At 37.2% G+C, this 21,330-nt stretch overlaps 2 protein-coding genes across 2 annotated transcripts; both read right to left on the minus strand.

Annotated features, from left to right (window-relative positions):
- Window positions 1–675: 675 nt before the first annotated feature.
- On the minus strand, window positions 676–14,312 carry LOC140764550 (uncharacterized). Its single transcript, XM_073103161.1, has 18 exons — window positions 13,809–14,312; window positions 12,803–12,882; window positions 12,145–12,195; window positions 11,453–11,989; window positions 11,044–11,298; window positions 10,351–10,416; window positions 9,566–9,742; window positions 8,143–8,194; window positions 7,786–8,070; window positions 6,780–6,890; window positions 5,730–5,921; window positions 4,787–5,062; window positions 3,363–3,983; window positions 2,361–2,872; window positions 2,217–2,277; window positions 2,075–2,143; window positions 1,729–1,961; window positions 676–1,389 (listed from the first exon to the last, which is right to left on the minus strand). The coding sequence occupies exons 1-17, from the start codon at window positions 14,061–14,063 to the stop codon at window positions 1,878–1,880; spliced, it is 3,684 nt and encodes a 1,227-aa protein (XP_072959262.1). The 5' UTR covers window positions 14,064–14,312; the 3' UTR covers window positions 676–1,389; window positions 1,729–1,877.
- A 3,282-nt stretch (window positions 14,313–17,594) lies between these two features.
- LOC140766118 (ACT domain-containing protein ACR9-like) lies at window positions 17,595–20,408 on the minus strand. The gene is made up of 6 exons (XM_073105555.1): window positions 20,099–20,408; window positions 19,765–19,977; window positions 19,562–19,667; window positions 18,914–19,253; window positions 18,013–18,297; window positions 17,595–17,916 (listed from the first exon to the last, which is right to left on the minus strand). Exons 1-6 carry the CDS (start codon window positions 20,388–20,390, stop codon window positions 17,767–17,769), a joined length of 1,386 nt encoding a protein of 461 aa, XP_072961656.1. The 5' UTR covers window positions 20,391–20,408; the 3' UTR covers window positions 17,595–17,766.
- Between the last annotated feature and the right edge of the window lie 922 nt (window positions 20,409–21,330).

Below are 21,330 nucleotides of genomic sequence, written 5' to 3' on the forward strand. Positions count from 1 at the left end.
ACGATAACAACCTTCGATTTATCTTTGGGTGGTTTATCCGCCAATTTATCTATCCGTTTAGCCAGGAGACATGCTTGGATATTGTGTGTAATTCGCCTACTTTATTCTGTACCGAGAATAAAACTTCTGTTCATATATATATATATATATATATATATATATATATATATATATTCCAAGTGGACCCCACTACGATGTATAATGTCCACACAATTTCAAGGATCTATCATTCCACGTGAATCACAAGCAAATGCTTAGACTAAGATTCATTTTGATGATAGTAACATCTTTAGTCAATCAACAATGCAATTTGTTCAGATACATGAAAATGCATCAAAGCATGGCAATAAAACCTTGGGGGGGTAATTGATCTACACAACTTTCAACACATATATAACAGCATAAGCTGATCAAAATTCCAACATATCAAATAGATAGTAAGCTGACTAAAATCTGGCTACATCTGTACAATCTCCAATGCTTGTTAACATGAACCTATTTCAACAGGATAGGCCTTCTAGGAAAACGTTTTGCCAATGTACTAAGACACACAACTATTTTAACAGGCTTAGTACCTTGAGCAATATATTTGACATTCAAAATCAAACGTCATACCCAAGCTTTACCTTCATCTGTTTGAGAGAAACAAAAATTAATAAATAGCAAAAAGAGACATACAGAACAAAACTTTGATTTCACTGCAGCAAAAATTTGGTACATGTTTTTACATCTCTACGAAAATCCTACAACAAAGAACCCCCAAAATAAAATAAAATAAAATTAATGCAAGCAAAACTGTGTGACCTAAGATTCACACATTTGCATAGTTATAGTCCGGTACAAAGATCAAAACAGACAACTACTAGCCCGCCATACGGGACAATGTTGTCTGAAAATGTTCTGACCTTCACTTCCTGATTACGATATTATACAAGACGAATATCTCAGGTGTGGAAGAGATCTTCAATGAAAGTACACCAGGAGAAACTTTATTTTCCGAGGATGCCTAAAAAAATTGCATGAACCTCGGTATTACAGGTAGGATTACAAAATTTTATGGCAGAAGGAGCTGGTTCTCATATTGACGAGCACCATCTTCATATGCCGGTCAGGTTTACCTGTAACCACACAAATTGTGGGCTGCTTCCACGTGAAAAAGATTGCAAATTCTGGACATCCACATAATTAGACTGTGAGACTAGTGGAGGGAACAGATGGCACCTGAACATGAATCAGAAAGACATTCTTCTTCTGATGGTGACTGGCAGAAGAAAATAACTAAATCAATAAATGAATAAAGTAACTCAGCAGGTCTCCTGTACATGGCATGCTGTGTGGCAGCTAAGGTTATCCGCCTGAAGTGCTAATATACAAGGTCTGCTCAAGGACCTGTAAAAGAATTGTTGCAGAGTACATCAGTTAAAACCTAGAAGTAGACATCACATCCATATTCATCTACTTAAATATCAAGGAGTTTAGAGAGGTGAACTGCAGAGATCTTATCCAAACAAAAATTTAGATCTTAAAGAGCCTGCAGACAGTTAAAAAAAGCAAAGATCTCATGAAACAAATACATACTGCAAATAATCTCAATTATATACAGGTAAACAGGAATAACATATGTGACTGTTCTGGACTAATATCACAATCTTTTGGGCATTACCGGATCTTTAACATAAAGAACTCGAATCTTAAGAAATCTACTGAAAACAAAAAAATTATAAGTACCTTACTGTTAAATGGAGCCAAATCCCGACCAGATGTTCTCCCTTGCATGGTGTTCAAACACAAGAAGGTTTATAAGCATCAAGTGCCACCAGCTCCTCCTCAACAGTTTCTACACATGAAAGAACCAAATCTGATACAATTCAAAAGATCTATTGAGCTCCAAGATCATTTGACAGTTGTAGTATTCCACGCATTTGAAGATAAGGATTCTCCAAAAGTTTTTCGTTGTTGCTCTGGTTATGGAATCAATAATGAGTTAGTACTTGCTACATGTAAATACAAATGGATGCACCTTTGTGTAATTGCTCAAATAACAGGACTTCAAGAAGTTAGTGAGAGACTCAACCTGTTGCGCTTTGGAAATAAGACTTTGAAGCATGCGCTGGTAGTTATCAGGTTCTTCTGTCATCATTCTCTGTGAACCCAGAGTTTACGAAGTAAATATTGTGGTATAAAACTATTAAGTGACTGAGGAAAATATTGCATACCTTCAAAAGAAAAGCAGCAGAATAATATGCTACCCTGGAGTCTGTATCATCTAGAAGCCCCCTGCCATTATTTAAACAAATATTACTTAATTGTATTTAAAGTAGTTTATATAGAGTGTGCTGCATAGGTTGTTGAAATGTTACCTAAAGAATTCTTTGCCTTCAACTTCAAGAAATGCTTCTTGATCAGCAGTGCATTTACCAATTAGAAGTAAAAGAAGTGCTGCTCGTATATCTGATGTAGCACCAGGTAGATTCCCTCTTCCAGTGCTTCCAACAGCAATACCTAATGCAATATCATCTGTTGCTGCACCAGCAAGTTGTATTAACGGCCAGAAGAACAATGGTGCTGGAACACGGGCCACAAGCTGCATTGGAGCTATGGCATGTCCTCGTAAAAGCAGTGCTGCCATTGATGTTGTCTCACATATTTGGGTTGGTTCAACTGATTGATTGATGCTAGCATTTTGTGGCAGCTCATTTTTGCAAAGATTCTTATTTTGTACTGTTCTTTGTGACACATGAGCCTCCATATCACCCTCACGAATTTTATTTGTACAACCAAAAAGATGACCGAGGCTCTTAAGATCCCCTAGAGGCATTTTGTTTGTAGAAGGAAGTCTCAAGCATAATTGAGAAAACAACATGTCGCACATCTGTACATATGACGATTGAAGTCAGAGAATACAAACACTGAAGGAAAACCAAATGTAATGCAAATGCATTCATATACTCTCTTTTGGCATTTGCTTGAAACTGCGAGTATTGGTTAGTTCCTGAAGAACAAATACGTCTGGGTTTCTAATTGTATAAAATTGAAAAGATGAACAAAAGCTGGAAATAAGTATTGAAACTTACATGTCTAAATGAAAGCCAAAATTATCCAAATCAAGTAAAGAGGAATTTCTTGCATAACATGAATAAGTTAAGAGTATGAAAAATCAGATTAATATTCATCAATTTTGAATGCTAATTTCTTGGGGACATTAACATAAAGAAGAAAAGCAACAACAGGTCAAAGTTGCTCAATTTCCCCAGAAGGTTTTTGGGAATATAATTCTAAGGCGTTTCAGATGGAGCTTATTTTTGGAAAGTCAGGTAGATATATAGCAAAATGATCGACTCATAATAAACAATAACAGATACCTTCAAGATGTTGATATGGTCTGTCTCATTTTTTTGAAACACAAGCCCTAAAGCACTACTCATTATGTCTATAACTGCAGTAGCTTTATCCAAGCGGTTTTCACAATGATGAGCAACTGCCTGTTCGTGGTTTATGTGTTGCACCTCGCTTTCATCCAGCAATAATTTGCAGCGCATGAGAAATTTCTCCAAAACAAAGAGGAAGCCCCATCTGATGAAGTTGTATTTTGACTTTAAAAGACCACAAAGTATAGAAATGGGCAGTGGAACTTCTGAACAAGATGAATCTTGACTTCCAGCAACTCCAATTTGTTGTTGCAATTTCTTGATATTACTCCATATACTGCTTTTTGTGTCCTCACTGATTTCTGCAAGAAGCAGTTCAACTAGCCAAATATAACCATGATGTCGATAAGCTGAAGTATCTGAATGAAGAAGTGAATGCAATGTAGCCCAGGAAAATCTGGCTTTCAAGGCAACATCGGCATCTCCACATCCGTCCTCAATACTGCTAAAAGACTTGTAAGACTTTGTTATCCGAATCATATAAGAGAACTCATTGTCTAACCGGGTGAATGTACTAACAGTTGTGTCAAGTTTCCTTGTGATCTTATCCAAGAGCTACAGATAAGAAAGCTCGGTTAGATTAAACAAGTGATGCAACATTGACATGAGTATAAAGTGCATCAATGTAAGATTGATTTAACATTTTGCATCAAATCTTAAGTAGAAATTTGTCTTCTTTCTCCTTGTAGATTATTCCCAAACCACAACTAGGAAGGGTAATTTCAGCTGCTTTCCTGTCTGGCCCTATAGTTTAAATAGAAAGTCTCTTCTATAATATTTTGTATTCGAATGAATTTGACATCAATTTCCAGATAGGTGTTGGCAAATGCTTGTGAAGTAGGCTTAGTTTTCTTAGTTTTATGAATATTGAGAAGTTGTTCGCTTGTTAGAATTGATAAACCATGACACTGTTACACATTCATAAATAGTCTCTTTCAGCCTCTACCTATTGCAAGTAGGCTGCTAATTGCATGGCAAAACTTTGATCAACTAAAAGCTTCCTTCAAATGATAAACAAAGCTCCAGAAACAAGTTCTGACAATCAGCAAAAGAAGAGTAAAAACATAGAAATGTTTATATATATATATATATATAGAGAGAGAGAGAGAGAGAGAGAGAGAGAGAGAGACAGAGAGAGAGACAGAGAGACAGAGAGACAGAGAGACACACAGAGAGAGAGAGAGAGAGTACAATAAATATCAGAATGAACAGTACTGATTGTGCATATATTGGGACCTATAGCAATAGAAGAACAGCTAAAGATATCCGATTAAAAGTTTCTTTGCATTTTACCTTTTTCCATATAATTTCTTCTCAAGCAAGAACAAAATATAAGAACATTCATGAAGAGAAATTACCAAGTTTAGGCGCTCATAATCTGGTGATTGTTGTAAAGCTGAAGAGATAGATGACCTCAAAACCTCTCCAATGCCTCGGACCCCATGCTTCACAGTAATGTAAAAAGCCTCAGGTCCATCTGCAAGAGTAAGCAGGGAAGCAAGGGGTTGAATTTCATCATAGGCATAAGTAGAGAAACCACCAGCCAAGCATGCTTCATTTATTTGATGCAGAACATAGTCCAACAGAATGAGAAATAGATCACACTTTTCTTCTCTTGAGTTAGCCCGTGAGTACTGCACAGCAATAGAGAGAACAAGGTTATACATCAGCTAGATGCTGAAGCAAGGAACTAGAAAGCATGCTTAGGAAAATAAGGTGGGGAAAGACTGGAGCATCAAAAAGGAAGCATCGCTAGCTAAATCATTTGCTTTGCTGCCTCCTCCCTGTATGAAAACCAAAATAGAGAATATGGCATATCTAGAACTGCAGCGTGACAGAGTACCTTCAAGTAAGTTCTTTGTAGCAAGGAATAGCTGCCGGGTAAAGACATGTTTCTAATATAGGATGAGTAAAGTGGTGAGACAATTAGTATGCAGGCCACACATCTTACTGTTAACTAACGTCCTAGCAGGAGGACAACTGCTTCCCAAACATGACCAAATACCAACCACAAATAAGTAAATAACAAAATTTGCTACCAAAAATTTTACCTCTGATTCAAAAAGTACTGCAATCAGACCTTTGACATATCACATGTCATAATACATTCCAAGTCAGCAGAATTTTGGATTCCCTTGATAATAATATAAAACAAAAGTTAATCTGTTCATGACTAACTGAAGTGCACGAATCTATTCCAGCGCAGCAGTCAGTTATGAAGCAAGGAATGATGGGGCATAAACCATCAAAGTAAGGAACTTTCATACTAAAAACTCACTAAAATATCCAACATGGATTTACCTCAAGACAGATGAAGTCTATTCCACCAAGAAGATCAACTTGTTCAACAAGAAATATTGTACTATCTGAAACAGCTTTGGCAGGTCCATCTGATACTTGATAGAACATGTTTGTCAACAAGCAAATAAGCTTGCAGTGCACTACTTCTGCCCATGAATGCTCTCTACTGATTTCAAGGAGTGCCCTAATAACCTGATGGAAAGCAAAGTCAGAATGACATAAACTATATTGGTGATGCATGCAAACAGAAAATATCTATATAAGCACACTGCAATTGCCAAAAGATGCTCTAAGCAATGACTTCTTAAGATGGTAATGTCCAAGTTATCGTCAAGGGATATATCCAGTTTTAGTGAATGGAATGTAGTTCTTTACTTATCTTGCAATTTCTCCAAATTATTTCAGTTTCAGCCTTCTGAAATCTGGCACAACTATTTACAGGATCTAAACGATCCACCTTGTTTCATCTATCCCTCGAAGCTGTTTGTGATGCAGGTTCTTGCAAGATATATCCCTGCCGCAGACACTATCTAGGTTGACATATGCAACCATGCAGCAACCTTTTCTTTTCCTTCTTTTTTTTGGAGAAACATAAAAATTTTGATCTTTGGGAAATTAATGTGAAATCCCCTGATAATTCTAAGTACAATTACAATGAGAACAAAAAAAGAAAAATTGTGAAAGTTCATTGGCTAATAGATTTCCTAGTCATCAAACTCAAACTGACATGGAGCAGCGGAAACAACTATTGCTTTCAAATTTCCAGAATATTAAGCCAGTAAGTATACATGCATATTCAACAACACCTGACAGCAGCTACTATCGCATGAAATAGCAAAATGGCACTTGTGCAACATAGGAAAGTCATAAAAGAAGGGCATGCGTCCTATTGTATGAGGCTCTTGTCAATATAGGGTCTAGGAAGGAAAGATGTATGACAATGACCCCTTAGATGCTAGATCCAACCCTTAACATCGCACAATGTGATGCCTTTCGCAGATAGACAATTCATATACAAGATAAAAATGTGTACAAGATTCAGGTTCTTACCCTTATGTTCAGACCTTCCAGCCTGTTTCTTAGTATCTTCCCTCTATCACAAACAAAGTAGAACAGACAGCTTAGAGCAGATGCCCATACAAGTTCTTCCTTTTCTTCCATCTGCAAGGTCAATAATATTTTATATACAATAAGTACATAAAAATGAAAGGATAAGTGCATGAAAACAAATATTGACATTTATAATTATTTCTGTCTCCCCCTGAGCTTCACTGAAAATCAAAGAACAGAGAAGGAACAACAACAAAGCTGCTAGACTTCCCTGGCATAGAGGAAGCAATATGCATTACAAAATCCAAGTTTGATTGATATAGTTATGAAGTCCAGCAAATAAGACATTTCTTTTCAGACATTTCACGACAGTTTAGCAGTTAGACAAAATCCCTTCTGCTAAAGTGTCAGGGAAGAGAGATATTTGATGTTTCCCTTAATAAGTTCTCTGAAACCTACCATCAACGCCAGCTCAACAAAGAAGCAAATCTTGTTGGCTCAGAAAACTGTAACAGACTACTGATAAAGAGAAAGTTCCGTCTTATTTCCTGACTCATGGAGCAAAAGAATCATATGAACCACAATGCCCACTGTCTGCAATAAGCATCTAAGGAACTTATACAAGACAGAAAACATACTAGAAGTTCCAGATGGTACGTAAAATGCAGAAGCCACAAATTGCAGTGCTTTATTCCTTCAGGAGTCATTGAACTATCATTCTAAAATAATGAATATCAGAAAAGAATCTACCATGATATTTAATATACTAGTAGAATGAAATCAACGTCATATAATAGAGTTCTGCTTTGGACCACATGTTGATGGCAAAAGATTTGGTCTGTATTAGCATAACAATAACTCTTAAAGCTGTAAAAATACTTGAATGGCTTCCATCATAACAGACAAGGAAAGGGTGCAGGAAACCCCCAATATACCCTGGCTAATAAGTTCTTAAAAACAACAGTGCAGCTCAACAAACATGAGTGAAATTTATACCAACAATCACCTGAACAAGTAGAAGGAGAATCTCAAATAGTATGACCAAAAGCCATGACTCAAAATTATCAATAGATGAACCCTTCTGCTGCACAAAAGACTCTGTTTTCCTCCTTTCCACTGCTTCAATTTGTTCTTCATTGGTCAACTGAGGATCTTGTAAAGCTTCAATTTCTTCTGTCAGCGGAGCAACTTCAGGTATCATAGGCTCAAGCAAATGTGCATGCACCCCAAGGTTCAAAATTAAATCAAAAGCACGGGTTCTCGAGGCGACATTTGGAGAGCTAAGCATGCCCTGGAAGATACACCACAAAGTGAGAAATTTCAGAAAATATTTCTTTAAAAAGTCTCAATTCACTTGCAGCACCTCTAGCATGTAAAGAGTGAGAGGAGCAGCAGTCCCAGAATCTATCACATACCTGCAAGAAAAGAACATGCTCTTGAACAAAAGCAAATTTATATTCAGACAATTTAGCAGAACAAAGACAGCAAAAGAGAAAAGACATATTACAACTCATTTGGGGTATTACTACAAGGATGGATAGAAAACATAAATCATATCAGCTCACAAGAAGCAAGCTACTTCAATAAAATATAAGCTCGATACGATGATTTGATTTCAACTTGTTCCAGAACATCATTTTGACTTGGTTTCAACAATTCTTTCATTCTTTGTATTGAGTCATTTTGAGATTGATGGAAATGTCATACAAGAATTCTCAAGATATAGAGACAAATTCATGTGTAACATTACCTTTTAATCAGAAAATATACCTCAAGAAGCAAAAGAGATAGCGATACTATAAGAAAATTATGACTATAATAATTCAGGAGTTATACTTTAATAATTTGTAGCCACAGAACTACAGAAGAAGTAGGGGAAACAACTGCACACAGTTTGAATCCTATAAATAGATCAAGTTGTATAAAATCATCAGAACGACTTGAATTTTCCAATTTATTATATGATAGTCTTTAAGTATCACTAATGGTAGTATGCCAGGGAGAACTAAACAAGATAATTTGCACAAATGAGGATCGCTTGTTACAAGAGCTTATGTAGATAATTAATTTCATGGAATTGAGTATTTTGTTTAAAATTTAACCTCTATATAACAAGCTATCCTCATTTGATTGGAAGTTTCTTGTGTATTTGAGATTCAAAATAATCATTTTAGTCTTCTGACTGGTACTTGGATGTCCCTTTAATGAAGTATATATTACTTTTTCTGTGTAATCATATATACAAACTCCATTTGCTCTACATAAATATGAGTTTTACCATGAGTGACTGACTCACTAGTGCTTGCAGCAATTAAGTATAGCTGTTTAAATTTTATGTGAGAAAGTGATTGGAGAACATTATCATCAAAACTGCTTATAAATACTTATCTTGATAAAGACTCTTGTTTGAGAATCCTTATTATAGAAAAACATTAGTGTGCCTTTCCATAATTTGAAATTCCTCATCGTAAGGTGACTCAAAAAGGTTCTCTTCAGGAAAAAAAGACTCAAAAGTGATACAGGTAGAGATAGAAAGCTCCACAAGGTCTGAATTCTAATCTAACTGCTTCCTCAAATTATATATGTTATAATGAAAACTGTTCTAAGGCGACAACTTAAAGAAAAGTAAGTATCCAATCTAAATTTGTTATGACCTCCAAGCAATTGATGAAACTATGTATGTACAGACTCTTTCCAAACAGGATCTAAACCTACACTGAAAAAAATTCATAAGCAATCAGCAATCATATATAGTCCATAAAGCACTTAAATCTACTAGAGCATACATATCGATGACAAGTTTGATGAGGACACTGAAGGCAACATCCGCAGGCTGGCCGCTGTGGTTAGTCAATCTTGAAGATACATTCAACTGCTTCACTTTTGTCGAAGAGGACACAGAGCAGACTTCAGCAATTACCTCAGAAATTTCAGCAGGATTCAACTTTAAAGGTTGTTGCTCACTGTCACAAGTTCCAGATAATAAAAAGAGAAAAGCAAAAGTTTTCAGTAGAAAAAACAAGTTATCAGGTACTCTCAGAAAGTCACTCTACAGCATTTTCTCAAAGCATAAACCATGATGTAGCTTCAGAGGGCAAAGCCTCTTCTTAAGCATGAAAATATTAATCATAAAAAGCATGCTGCAAAGTGCAGAAACACTAAAATGAAAACTTGAAAATAATCCCCTGTGCAAAGTGCAGAAACACTAAAATGAAAACTTGAAAAGAAACCCCTGTACAACACCAAAGAACAAAAGTTCTCAATAGAAAAAGAAAAATCTATCCAAAGAATATTTCAGAATCTTAGAAATTATCATCAAAGTTCCCATATTTCAACAAAAAGGCCAAACTAAATCTGCAGCATAAAAAAAGTAAAATTTTAAATTGAAGAAAAAAGTGATGGAATAGAAATGGTCCCCATAATGCTTAAGAAAATTTAAATTCTGTGAGTCAGAACAGACCAGTTATCATTGGACTTCTTTTCTAAATTCAATATGATAAATCCAAATGTAGACAACGATTCAATTAGCATGTTGCAAAAAGAGTAACTTGAGCAGGTTCGGTTTAAGTACCTGTAGTGTCTATACTGAAACAGGGGCCGTGCTCGAGGATAGAAGGTGCTTTCTGGTACATTAACCCTAAAGAAAAGAATAAGATAAATTAAATGGATAAAATCTCCCATTATCTAGTATCAACATCAACAACATTTCAGCATAGAAAGCTACTATGACCATATATGCCAATGAACCTGAATAATGTATATCATATATCTCACGTAATATGGTCATTTTCCTCGTATAAATCTACATGATAGTGTGGGTTTAATATTTGAGATTTTCCACTAGGAATGATAAGTAAAATACTATTCTTGAATCATACAGTATAACCATATCCTTAAAGGTATTTGAAGAAAGACATGAATTATATTGTACCATTATTATCAAATAAGTAGGCCAGTCCTCCATGCAGTTATGATGCTTATGTATACGTGTTCAAGCTTTTTAGAGTTATGCTAACAACTATAAGAAAAAGGAGCCCAAGTGCACAAGGCTTCTGCCTTCGCATGTCTGGGAGGGGTGATAAACTGATAATAATAACTAACTAATAAAAATGACAGCACTGAAATCCAATTAAAGGAACTGAAATTTAAGAAAAGAGAAAAAAGTTCACAAGAAAAGAAAGGGATAAATTAAATGGGCAACTTGCTTATCACACTATCAAGAATTGAGAAAAATGATAAAACCCAAAATATACAAAAAGCATACCAAACTTGATGAGGGCCAGCCCTCATTCGTTTCAAGGCAGTTATTGCTTTCAAATGGCTATGAGATGATGCAAAATTAGTAGCAGCAGTTGTTGTTGAAGGTTGAAACAGGTCAATATCAGGGAAATCTTGAAACGCACAATACTTCCAGGGCTGATCCTTCATCTTGGCCTCCATATCACCAACTAGAAGAGCTGCAGCACCAACTTCCAAGAAACCATGTGTGTGCAAGTGCTGGAGCCTTGTAACATCATCACTGGGTCAAAAGAAAATTAAGTAAGGTTGCCACATCTTCCCAATGTGGTAAATAGTGAGGCAAGTTTCAAACTTCAAACACAAAAAAAAAGCATCAAGAGAATGATATGTTGCACAGAGAAGTGGTTCAGAAGAAACGAACAAGATTAAGGTACCTTTCTTTAATAACAGATGATGCTTGGTTTTCTCCACCCCCACGCCATCGCCATTTTGAAATGTCAAAGAATATATACTTATTACTATCCCCAGCATCAACATTATCAGTATTGGATATTGCTAAAGAAGATGGACTGGATCCTTCTTTTAATTCAAGGGGGTCTCTGCTGCTAACAACTTCTGGACTGAGCTGGGAAGTGAAGGACCTACTCAATAAAGATGATAGAGATGGAAGTGATTGTCTTGTAGCACCTGAGGCACCAGACTGCACTATTGTCTGGAATGACAACCTGGGGATATGTCTTGCCACCAACGAACGAACATAATTTAAGGACTTCAGAAGTGATGCAGATGCAAAACTGGACCCTGATGAGGAAGCGAGAAATGTATTTGACATTACTGCTGATGGTCCGTATTGTTGACTAAATGAATTAGACCACAATGATGCTCTTGGATTTGCCATGGATTCACACTTGGCAATGGAATTTACACAAAAAAGATCAATCTGTCTCAGTGTCTGCTCCTTTGGTATATATCTGCAAGAGAACAATATTAAGATGATCCTTCAAGAATAGAAGAAATTTCTTTTCATAAAATTTAGTTATGCTTTCTCGGTTTCTCCTCCTTGCTAACTAGATCATAGAATCAAATGAATGTCAAAAGAAGTTGAAAAATGTAACTCATCACATACCGTAGAAGATAACGCTTTAGTAATGCCACGCATCTTGGAACTACTGCAGGGCTGGTTTAACAGAAAACCTTGAATTAGGGCCGAAAAAGAAATAATTGTAAGCCCTCAAATTACAAGGGCCTGCAGAAACAATATTGGAAAATCACCCAATGTCCAAAACTGAATAAGCATCCTGAAGTCAAAAACAACTTAAAGAAACAACTTTACTGCAATAACTAGCACAATAGAATATGAAATCAGCATAAAAAAATTAACATAAAATGATAAAAATAGCAGAATCTAGGAGAATTATTTTGATTCCCACATAATTAATTCCCCAACAGGCCGAGCCTAATTAATTTCTGCTACTATAAATGCTATTGCTGTATAGTTCTCCATTTGTGTAATAATGTAATATATATGTTTAGTAAGAAAAGTACTTCAATTGAAAGGAGTACAATATACACCAATTATGATGTCTAGGCCCTAAATGGTTGCAGGTTTTCTCCCTTCAGGTTATTTGCAGTGTCTAGCTCATGGGAATACTTAGCAAATGCAATTTTTTAGAATGAAATAACAACATGCACATAATTAAGTGGCGAAGGTGTTTATAAACTTACATAATCATCCTTATGACAAATAAAATCCAGTAAAAGAAAATCATGTACTCTATAATTACCTGCGGTCTCTCTCTGCAAGTGCATGTTCCACAAGTACAATATATGCCATATCAGTAGTTGATGGGTTGGCTATGTAATCCTGCCAGCACATCACCAATTAACGTCCAGAAATGTTTATACATATTTTGCAAGAGAAGTTAATAATTAAATCATTAACGAATTGCAGGCACCTAAATGATAAGGCTTAAGATTAGTACCAAGGTACTTAGTGAAGTGAAGTTTCATAACAATCACCAAGAGAAGCAAAAAAAGTACCTATCACGATATAATATTTGCCTTCTTAAAAGGATCAATACAAGCTGGAAGCTAATAGAAGGTTTGCCTAAATTGGAGTAACCAATGTAAATGGCCTGTGTCGTCTCTTTTCTCTAGCCTACACAATCCTAAGACATGTAGATCAAATGTGTTATGAAATGGAAGCACCCAAATATATGAGAGATACACTCGACGGTAGCCTAATTAAAGTTTTCATTCTCTCCTAAAACCATATACAGATGAATTAAAGATTGCCAACCAATCAATTAACTTGAGATCATAACCGGTAGCCAACTTAACAAATTAAATCCAGAATTGCAGATGTCAAATATCTTGTCAAACAAATACAAACTTACTTATTAACTTTGTTCGCCATTAAAAGACAAAAGTTAGGTGCAATTAGTAGCTAAAGGTAATATTTTGTAACTTTCAATAGTTTATCCAAATAAATTTGCATCAGAAACAGTAAGACCAACCCTAACAGAGTCTTCCAAGCAAGCAGCTGAACTGATACATAGCAGACAAGACCAGAAACAATTGAAAACCTAACTCTTAATTGCGTCAATGAAAAACCAACAAAGCAAATCAGTCAATCAGATAGCATAGAAACCAATTTCCTCCGGTCCAACTACATCGCCCAGCCATTTGCAATAAACTCTCCAAGAATTATACTCTAGGGATCAAATCGAGAAAATTTAAGAACCTCCTAGTAGGGAAACATGAAGGAGAAGTCAAATAACGAAGGCCAACCCGAAGAGTCCTCGCGGCCTCAGAGGCGATTGACGACGGACTCCCATGGAGATGCGACGCCGGCGGCGAGAGGCAGTCCGCGACTGCCCGCCGCAGCGGATCCGGCGGCTTCTTGGCCGCAGCTGGCGACGATCTCTGGGACCTCTGCGACGGCGCCGCCGCCCCGTAAAACCTCGCGCTCGCGCTCGCGGGACTCCGCGATGGACTGAAGCTTAACGCCCGCTTCGTACTCGGCAGCGACTCCTCCAGCGGCATCTCTCTCTCTCTCTCTCTCTCTCTCTCTCTCTCTCTCTCTCTCTCTCTCTCTCTCTCTCTCTCTCCCTCTCTCTCCCCCCCTCTTCTGTTCTCAGATCACTCTCCTCTTCCTAGCGTTGCTCTACATTTAAGCTTCTATTTCTATTCCCTTACTCGACTCGACGACGAACGAGTCGAAGAAAGAAAGAAAGAAAGAAACAGGATCGAGGGATTTGGGAGAGAGATTTGTTGAAAGTCGAGAGAAGAGGAAAACAAAAAACAAAAGAAAACAAAAACCTTTCGAATCCTCCTGATTTGTGGATCGAGAGAAACGAGAACAGGACTAAGGTCGAAACCTTGGAAGCCTATTGGCTGGGAAAGAGACTTCGGTGTTTTGTCTGTGGAGAGGGTGTGGAGCCGGGGTTTGGGTTTGGCGTGGCGATAAGAGATGAGATTTAGTGAGAGGATTATAGCTGGCATTGGTCATTGGGGCCCACCGGTTAGGATTTCTTTTTTTCCATTACTTAAATCTCACCGGACTCCACCGGGTCCGGATGGCATCCCCTATAATTTCTTTTTCCTCCTTCAAAACTATTATCAACCATTAAAAATAACTAACATTTTTAACTCCTTTTACTTAGAAGGTTAATACATATCAAAAATAAAATGTTAAGAGAGTCATAATAAAAAAATAATAATAGTTCAAAAAAAAAATTAAAAATGTGTCTCAATTTATTATATTTTATTTTAATTAATCAGATTAAATAAAAATAGAAAGATGAGCCGGCGATCGAAGTGGACTTAGTCCGGTGCCGTTAAAATTCAAACCCAATAATTCTCATCACTGCTTCCTGGACCAGCTTCGAGTCTACTTACTTGTGTAGAAGCCTTGGCCCATTCTAAGTGTATCAGTTCTAACATAATGTCCCAATTTTATTTTAGCATACTGGATGAAGAAGCCCAGCCAAGCAACAGAATATATCATGGGCTGGATATCTATTGGATCTCCATGCCATTTAAGTAATCAACAAACGAGTTGGGCATATAATATTCATCCGCAATGGTTTGAATTTTTGGGCTTTTAATCGAATCAGTTATATATATATATATATATATATATATATATATACATGCCTTTTAAAAATCTCTTATTTACTTGTGTGGTCTTCTAAATTAATATGTATGTATATATATATCCCTCAAAATACACCAATGTTTTTTCTTACCTGTGTACTCTTTAAAACTTTTATTTTATGTATGGATGCTTTTTTGGAATTAATTAATTGTTAAATTTTAAATAATTTAGATATTAAAAATATATCTTATCGTCATTCTTTTTCTTGATAAATTTCTCTTAGTGGCGGTATTCTTATCCTTTTTTAATTAAATTATTTAGAATTAATTTAAAAAATAATTAAGTAAATATATATATGCAAGTAATATATGTTTTGAGAAGTATATATATTAAAACCCAAATAGGCTTTCTGTTAGCTACGGCATTTGATTTATTGTTTAGACGTCATCTCCATTCTCTGATATAGAAAATTTTCATGATATATAAAAATAAATAGCATTCATGCAATTTCTCTTTAGCCTCTAGCAGAACACTCTATTATAATTGATATAGCTTTTCTCCCCTCACCTAGAGTTTTCCCCATAGTCGGTAGCTCTTCACAACCTTCTCGTTGAAAAACATTTTCCCATCTCTATTCTTCTCCCCCTTCCTCTCTTCCTCCGCCAACCTCTAATTTATTATTCTAATATCTATCTTTGTTGTAATCCTCCTTGCACTTCTCTTATTGGTCTCTCTTAGTAGTCATCCTTCTTGTTATTGCTTATTTCTCATCTTTTCATTGTCCTCGACATGACCTCATCCTCTTCTCAATTTAGGGTCCTCACACCTCATTATCATGCTCTCCGTGGCATTCCATTTTGCTAACTATCTTGCCTTGCTTCAAGGTTTGTTCGATCGAAAGTGCTTTTCCATTGTCGCAGAGTAATCTCCCTCGGTTTGTTCCATCTATGTATGTATATGTGATTATGTGTGCATTATATGTAAATATCGAAACCTATTCTCCTCCGACCCTTTTCCATTCGTATGATCCATTTTTATAATATTTTTTATTCTGTTTTTGCATGGTTTCACAGGTCTATATGGGTAGAGTATTCTAGCAGTCTCATTTTATCTATTTGACTCTTTCTTTGTAAGCTTATATTCTTGTAATGACTAGTTCCGTTATAAAGGTTTTAACCTTCAAAAAATTTTGCTTGTAATGATTTATAGTGCTGTTATAGCTGGTTAAGGAAGAGACTTATTTTTAGAATTATTATTTTATCTCTTTATCTTTTATTGTGCATGAGTATTTGTACTTGATAGTTTGCTATATAATCGGTTCCTTTGTACCAGTATATGCTATATATTTTTCAGCTACCATTGTGTAGCAAGTTATCTCAATTAATTGAAGCTAGTTGGTATAATCTGTTTAGGAATATATATATATGAGCTCTGTAGTTATAAGTAGGTGGGGTGTCACCGTGCACCACATGACCAGTAGTCCATCAACATTAGCATGTCTCTTCTTAGGGACAACTCAGCAGTAATCATCCTTCATTATCACGCCCTCGATTGTGAATTGTTGACTATTTTCACTTTAGAAAAAAAAAATTAAAGCATTTAATTTACCTTAAAATTTAAATACAAAACTGTACGTATTTCGCCACATAAGTAAAATGGCAGATCCGAACAATAATTTCTATATATAAGTCACAATCTGAGTTAGTGAAATATAAAAATTTAATTATCAAGTCTTATAAGATTATTATGTAGGTTAATTATTTGAAAAAAATATTTATATTTAAAAGAATTGCTGTTTTGATCATTAATTTTTGTTGATATGATAAAATGAAGCTCTATATTAAGCTTTACTCTCTTTTTTTAATGACTAACAGGCTACTGTTTCATTTTGAAACGCTGTGTATTAAGCTTTAAAGCGTATTATACGCGAAAAAGAAAATTTGATAGTGCTTAAGTGTGGTCAAAAACTCGTTATCTAACAAAGATTTGCAGCATCGGGAGGCGGGCGACAAGAAGCTGCCAGAAAAAAGAAACGAGGGGCACGTCAGGTAGGGGCCCACTTGGTAATTATTGCTGCCATGACACGTCAGATCCGACCAGAAAAAGCTATGAGGTGGGCCCCGGTCCCGGTAGCCTTCATATCCTCCCGAGTTCCGAGCTCGGAAGCCGTCAAAACCTCGGTACTTATCCGCGAAATAGGAGCTCGGAGCCACTATAGGAGACAAGCTGGATGCAATCCGTCTCTATGTCACAGACAATTGATAGCAGCGGGAATTCCAATATCGATTACTCCAAGTATAACGAGCTATGTCATAGTGAGTGTAAGCGTAACTGTAATGATTGGAGAGGTCTACTATTGTGATGCAATGGAGAGACTGGATACTAGCAGAGAGAGCTGCTTGCAAAGATAAGATGACACATATGCATGATATATACACTGAAATGATAGATGACATCACTCGCAAACAAAGCAAATGTTATCAGAAACACATAATAGGATTGTGAATTAATAGTTGTTGGACGTTAAAAGCACTGTACAGCTTAAGAGTGGAACCATAAAACCAAATTAAACAGCTGAAATGCATTTCGAGGAAGCTAAAAACCTACTAACAGAAATCCCATTTCAACTTTCTGATGTTATACTATAGTTCACCAACCCATTAGAGTTCTTCGTACTCTATCCACAATCTGACTTCTATTAGCTCGGCTGTTTGCTAGCGGAAATTCTCTGCTTTCATCCAAGAGAAATCTATAGACCTCCCATTGTCGCTCAGATGCCGCTTGCCTGCCAATCTCAGCCTGCACAAAGAAATAAGTAAGGAGCACAGCTTGGTATATTATGACCTTTAATGTGGATAAAAACAGCTGAACCTAGTGATAATGGCAGTTTCTTACTGAGAAAATGCAGATTCCAAGTAGTTTTAATGCAAGCGTAACATTGTAGAATACGCGAGGCCGACCCTTTCCACACAATTCAACTGGATTAGCCACAAGGAGTTCAGTGTCTGGACCACGACTGATGATCATTACGCGCAGCGGATGGAGCATTTCCAACCTTAGACGAGAACGCAGGCCGCTCTGTTTCTCAGGATCTACAATCTTTTTTCCATCAGTTTGCTGAATAAAAAGGTCCACTTCTCGGAAGCCTTTCATATCCGATAAGAATCGTCCATAATTTATCTAATCACAAGACAATGGAATCATCAGACAAACAGCCTTAAGGAACGGCCACATACAATATAAATTAAGGACACTGGCAATTTGTAAATGAGCCATACAGTACCCAAGTACATCGTTTGTAGTGAAATCTTAATAATACAAGAAAATTATATACAATAAAAGTACATGGCCTATCTTAGCAGAGGTTTAGCAAGTTGCAGTTAATTAGCAAGTAATAATGTCGGTTAGTTATTGATCCAGCCTGTACAACAAGGAAGACTAAACTCGAAGAGAGGCCTGTCAGGAAAGTAAGCAGGACTGACAAAGTATGCATCTCTTGTTATCGCATGACACGACATTAGATAAAATTATCAGGAAAAAAAAAACTGTGACTGGATCAAACACAAGCTGTTCATGCTCTTGTCCATGTCTGGCATTATTCATATGTTTAATCTATAAAGATCTGCCATTCTGGTTGTCTTCTTTTCATATAATTCAGCAAAGATAAGATGATAGTAACTAAGTCAGGACAGTCCAACAACAATCTTCTTAACCAAGCATATAAAATAGCATGAAGTAATAAGGGCGAAGTAGTGGAAAGTTGTCCCATGGTAGATGTGAACATGTGGGGGGCTACCTGAATGTTGCAGTCCTTTAATGTCCTCAAAATATCATACAAGAGGCCTTTCTGATCAACACAGTGGATTTGGATGAGAGTGTGTGCCGGGCTCAATGAATTGTCAAAATTAACATTTGCCTTCTGCAGCTTTCTCATATCAGGACTAAGCGACTTGGAACAAATATCGCTCTCCGACAGCTCCAGCTTAAATAGTTCTTCGGCGACTTCCGGAGGAAGAGAAGAGAACCCCTGTTTAAAACCTTCAGCTAATAGAATCTCACAGCTGACAGAAGTACCTAAGGCAGCATTAAGCCTTTCACATGTCTCATCCTGTCTCTTTTTAGTGTGCAACAATTCCCTGCAGTTGGAAGTATAAGAGTCATATAGCAGAAATTTGCAATTCTTTCTGACTTTACTGGCAATTAGCTCATAATCCAACAATCTTTTACACAAAAACTGAACCAGTAATCGGGAAGAATTAGATAGATTTTTCTCTAAATCGAGAAATCATTGGAACGACAGTAAACAAACAAGAAAATTGCAAGATATATTTTCGATATTTGACAGCCACCAAACTATCACAGGGAATTGATGAGAACTGAATAAATCCTATGATAGAAAACAAATGCAATTAGTAAGTTGCAGCTATAATAGTACTAAACTCACATGCCGTCCGTAATAAAAAAGAGGTCGACAACTCTACCATCCGGTGTCGTCGAGACCTTTACTCTATGTATCAACAGCTCAAGCTCACAAAGAACATGAGTCACATCTGCATCAAATTTCCCAATTCTATCATCAAACTAAGCACCATAATTTACTTCCAACCAAACAAATAGAAAGAAGAAAAAGATACACCAGCTAATTACCATGCAGTAATCCCTTTCGATCGGTGGAAAATAACTTTAAGAGATGCATTTGAGATATCCCCGGCCGATTCAAATCAACGTAGAACGGAATCGAGCAAGTCGGGCACAAAGATAACAACCGATTCTTCAAGCTCATCCATTGGATTCTTAACGATGCGGAGTATGGAACAACCCAGAACACGACGTAGCACCATTGCCCATCCGTTGATACATCTACGAGAATTTTAGCATAAAAGCCCAGCTAAGAACACAGGAATATAAATCGATAAAATATAAATATAATTCGGTAAAAGAGAAAGGAAAATGAAAAAGTAATCCAGAAGCGCCGACTTACCTCCTCGAGTAATGCAGAGGCCGTACTCGAGGATCAGACGGCAGATATCGCACCCGAGGCCGGTCTGATCGGGGCAATTGACGGTGATGATGCTCGGCTCGCCGGTCCGCTTCCCCACCTGTATCACCACCGCGTCCTCGCTCGCCACCCCCATCCCTCCGCCGCCGTCAAATCTCGATCCGATGGCCCCTGGCGCGGCGTAGGGCATCCTCGAGAAAAGGGTCGAAACGGGAGGAGACAGGATATACCTCGGATTCCCCTCTCGTCCTCCCTCAAATCCGCTTCTCCTCATTTTCTCGATCCTTTTCTAGTTTCTAATATGACCTCGCGTAGCCGGTAGCCCGCCGCCTCGGCGAAAGCCACGTCATACCAATCTCGTAAGCCCTTATTGTCCCACGTGGCTGATAGTAACACGTGAAACGTAGTCTACCGGGGCCCAGCGGAAAGGAAGCTACCTCGGCCGTACGATTGGAAGGGAGGCTTTTGATAAGGCCGTGTGGTGAGTTTAAGGAAGCTGCACTCCCCTCTCCCTCTCCTTCTCCCTCTCCCTCCTAGATCCTAATCAATGTCGCTTTCGGCTTTCCAGAGCCAAGTGGCATATGAGGCCAAGGTGGGCCAGTTGCTACGGGTAACAATTAAAAATACTAAATAAGAACAAAGGAAGGATTGTTTTGTATTGACTAATGATGGTCTGTGGACCTTCGGCGGACCACAGTATATACGTGTCTGGGACCAAGGATTAGATTCCGTGACCTTTTTTCTTCTTTTTTTTCTTTCTTTCATTAAAATTTTCCGTAGCAATGGTACGATATATGTTTGATTGAGTATAATTGCACTTGGGAGAATTTTGTTTATACCAACCAAAATTGAAAGAGATAAGGCAGGTGAGGCCCCGGTGAGAGGAGTTGCTACAGGAGAAATCCAGAGCTATGTGAGCTACTTGGGTGGACTCAAAATGAAGTACAGAACCCTGGATACTGGATTAATTTTTTTTTTAATTATATTTTTCTGGATTCATTTTTGCACTGGCTTAGGTAGCACTACTCTTTCAAGCACGCTTTCGCAGAAGGCTCCGTTTTGAAAGGATAAGCTAAAGATCCGAGTCACATTCCAGCATCTCAGAAATGATATAGCCGAGAAGGACGGACCCGCATCTGGCCTTTCTACTTCCTATGTGCTAAGGAGAGACAGGGCCAGTTCACTGCACAGGGCATACTTATAGAAAAAGTGAC

Source organism: Typha angustifolia, chromosome 8 (assembly GCF_048772165.1).
Source record: "Typha angustifolia cultivar Huaian chromosome 8, ASM4877216v1, whole genome shotgun sequence".
In the NCBI taxonomy this organism is placed as follows: Eukaryota; Viridiplantae; Streptophyta; class Magnoliopsida; order Poales; family Typhaceae; genus Typha; species Typha angustifolia.

What these genes read in the sequence shown, in the direction of transcription:
- LOC140764550 (XM_073103161.1), bottom strand. Translation starts at nt 14,063, where the DNA reads ATGCCGCTGGAGGAGTCGCTGCCGAGTACGAAGCGGGCGTTAAGCTTC. An exon ending in CTTGCAGAGAGAGACCGCAG is followed by an intron (nt 12,196 to 12,802) that starts GTAATTATAGAG and finishes CTGTTAAACCAG; the next exon opens with CCCTGCAGTAGTTCCAAGAT. An exon ending in GAAGGCAAAGAATTCTTTAG is followed by an intron (nt 2,278 to 2,360) that starts GTAACATTTCAA and finishes AAATAATGGCAG; the next exon opens with GGGGCTTCTAGATGATACAG.
- LOC140766118 (XM_073105555.1), bottom strand. Translation starts at nt 20,390, where the DNA reads ATGAGGAGAAGCGGATTTGAGGGAGGACGAGAGGGGAATCCGAGGTAT. An exon ending in TCGAAAGGGATTACTGCATG is followed by an intron (nt 19,668 to 19,764) that starts GTAATTAGCTGG and finishes AATTTGATGCAG; the next exon opens with ATGTGACTCATGTTCTTTGT. An exon ending in TTGGAATCTGCATTTTCTCA is followed by an intron (nt 17,917 to 18,012) that starts GTAAGAAACTGC and finishes TTCTTTGTGCAG; the next exon opens with GCTGAGATTGGCAGGCAAGC.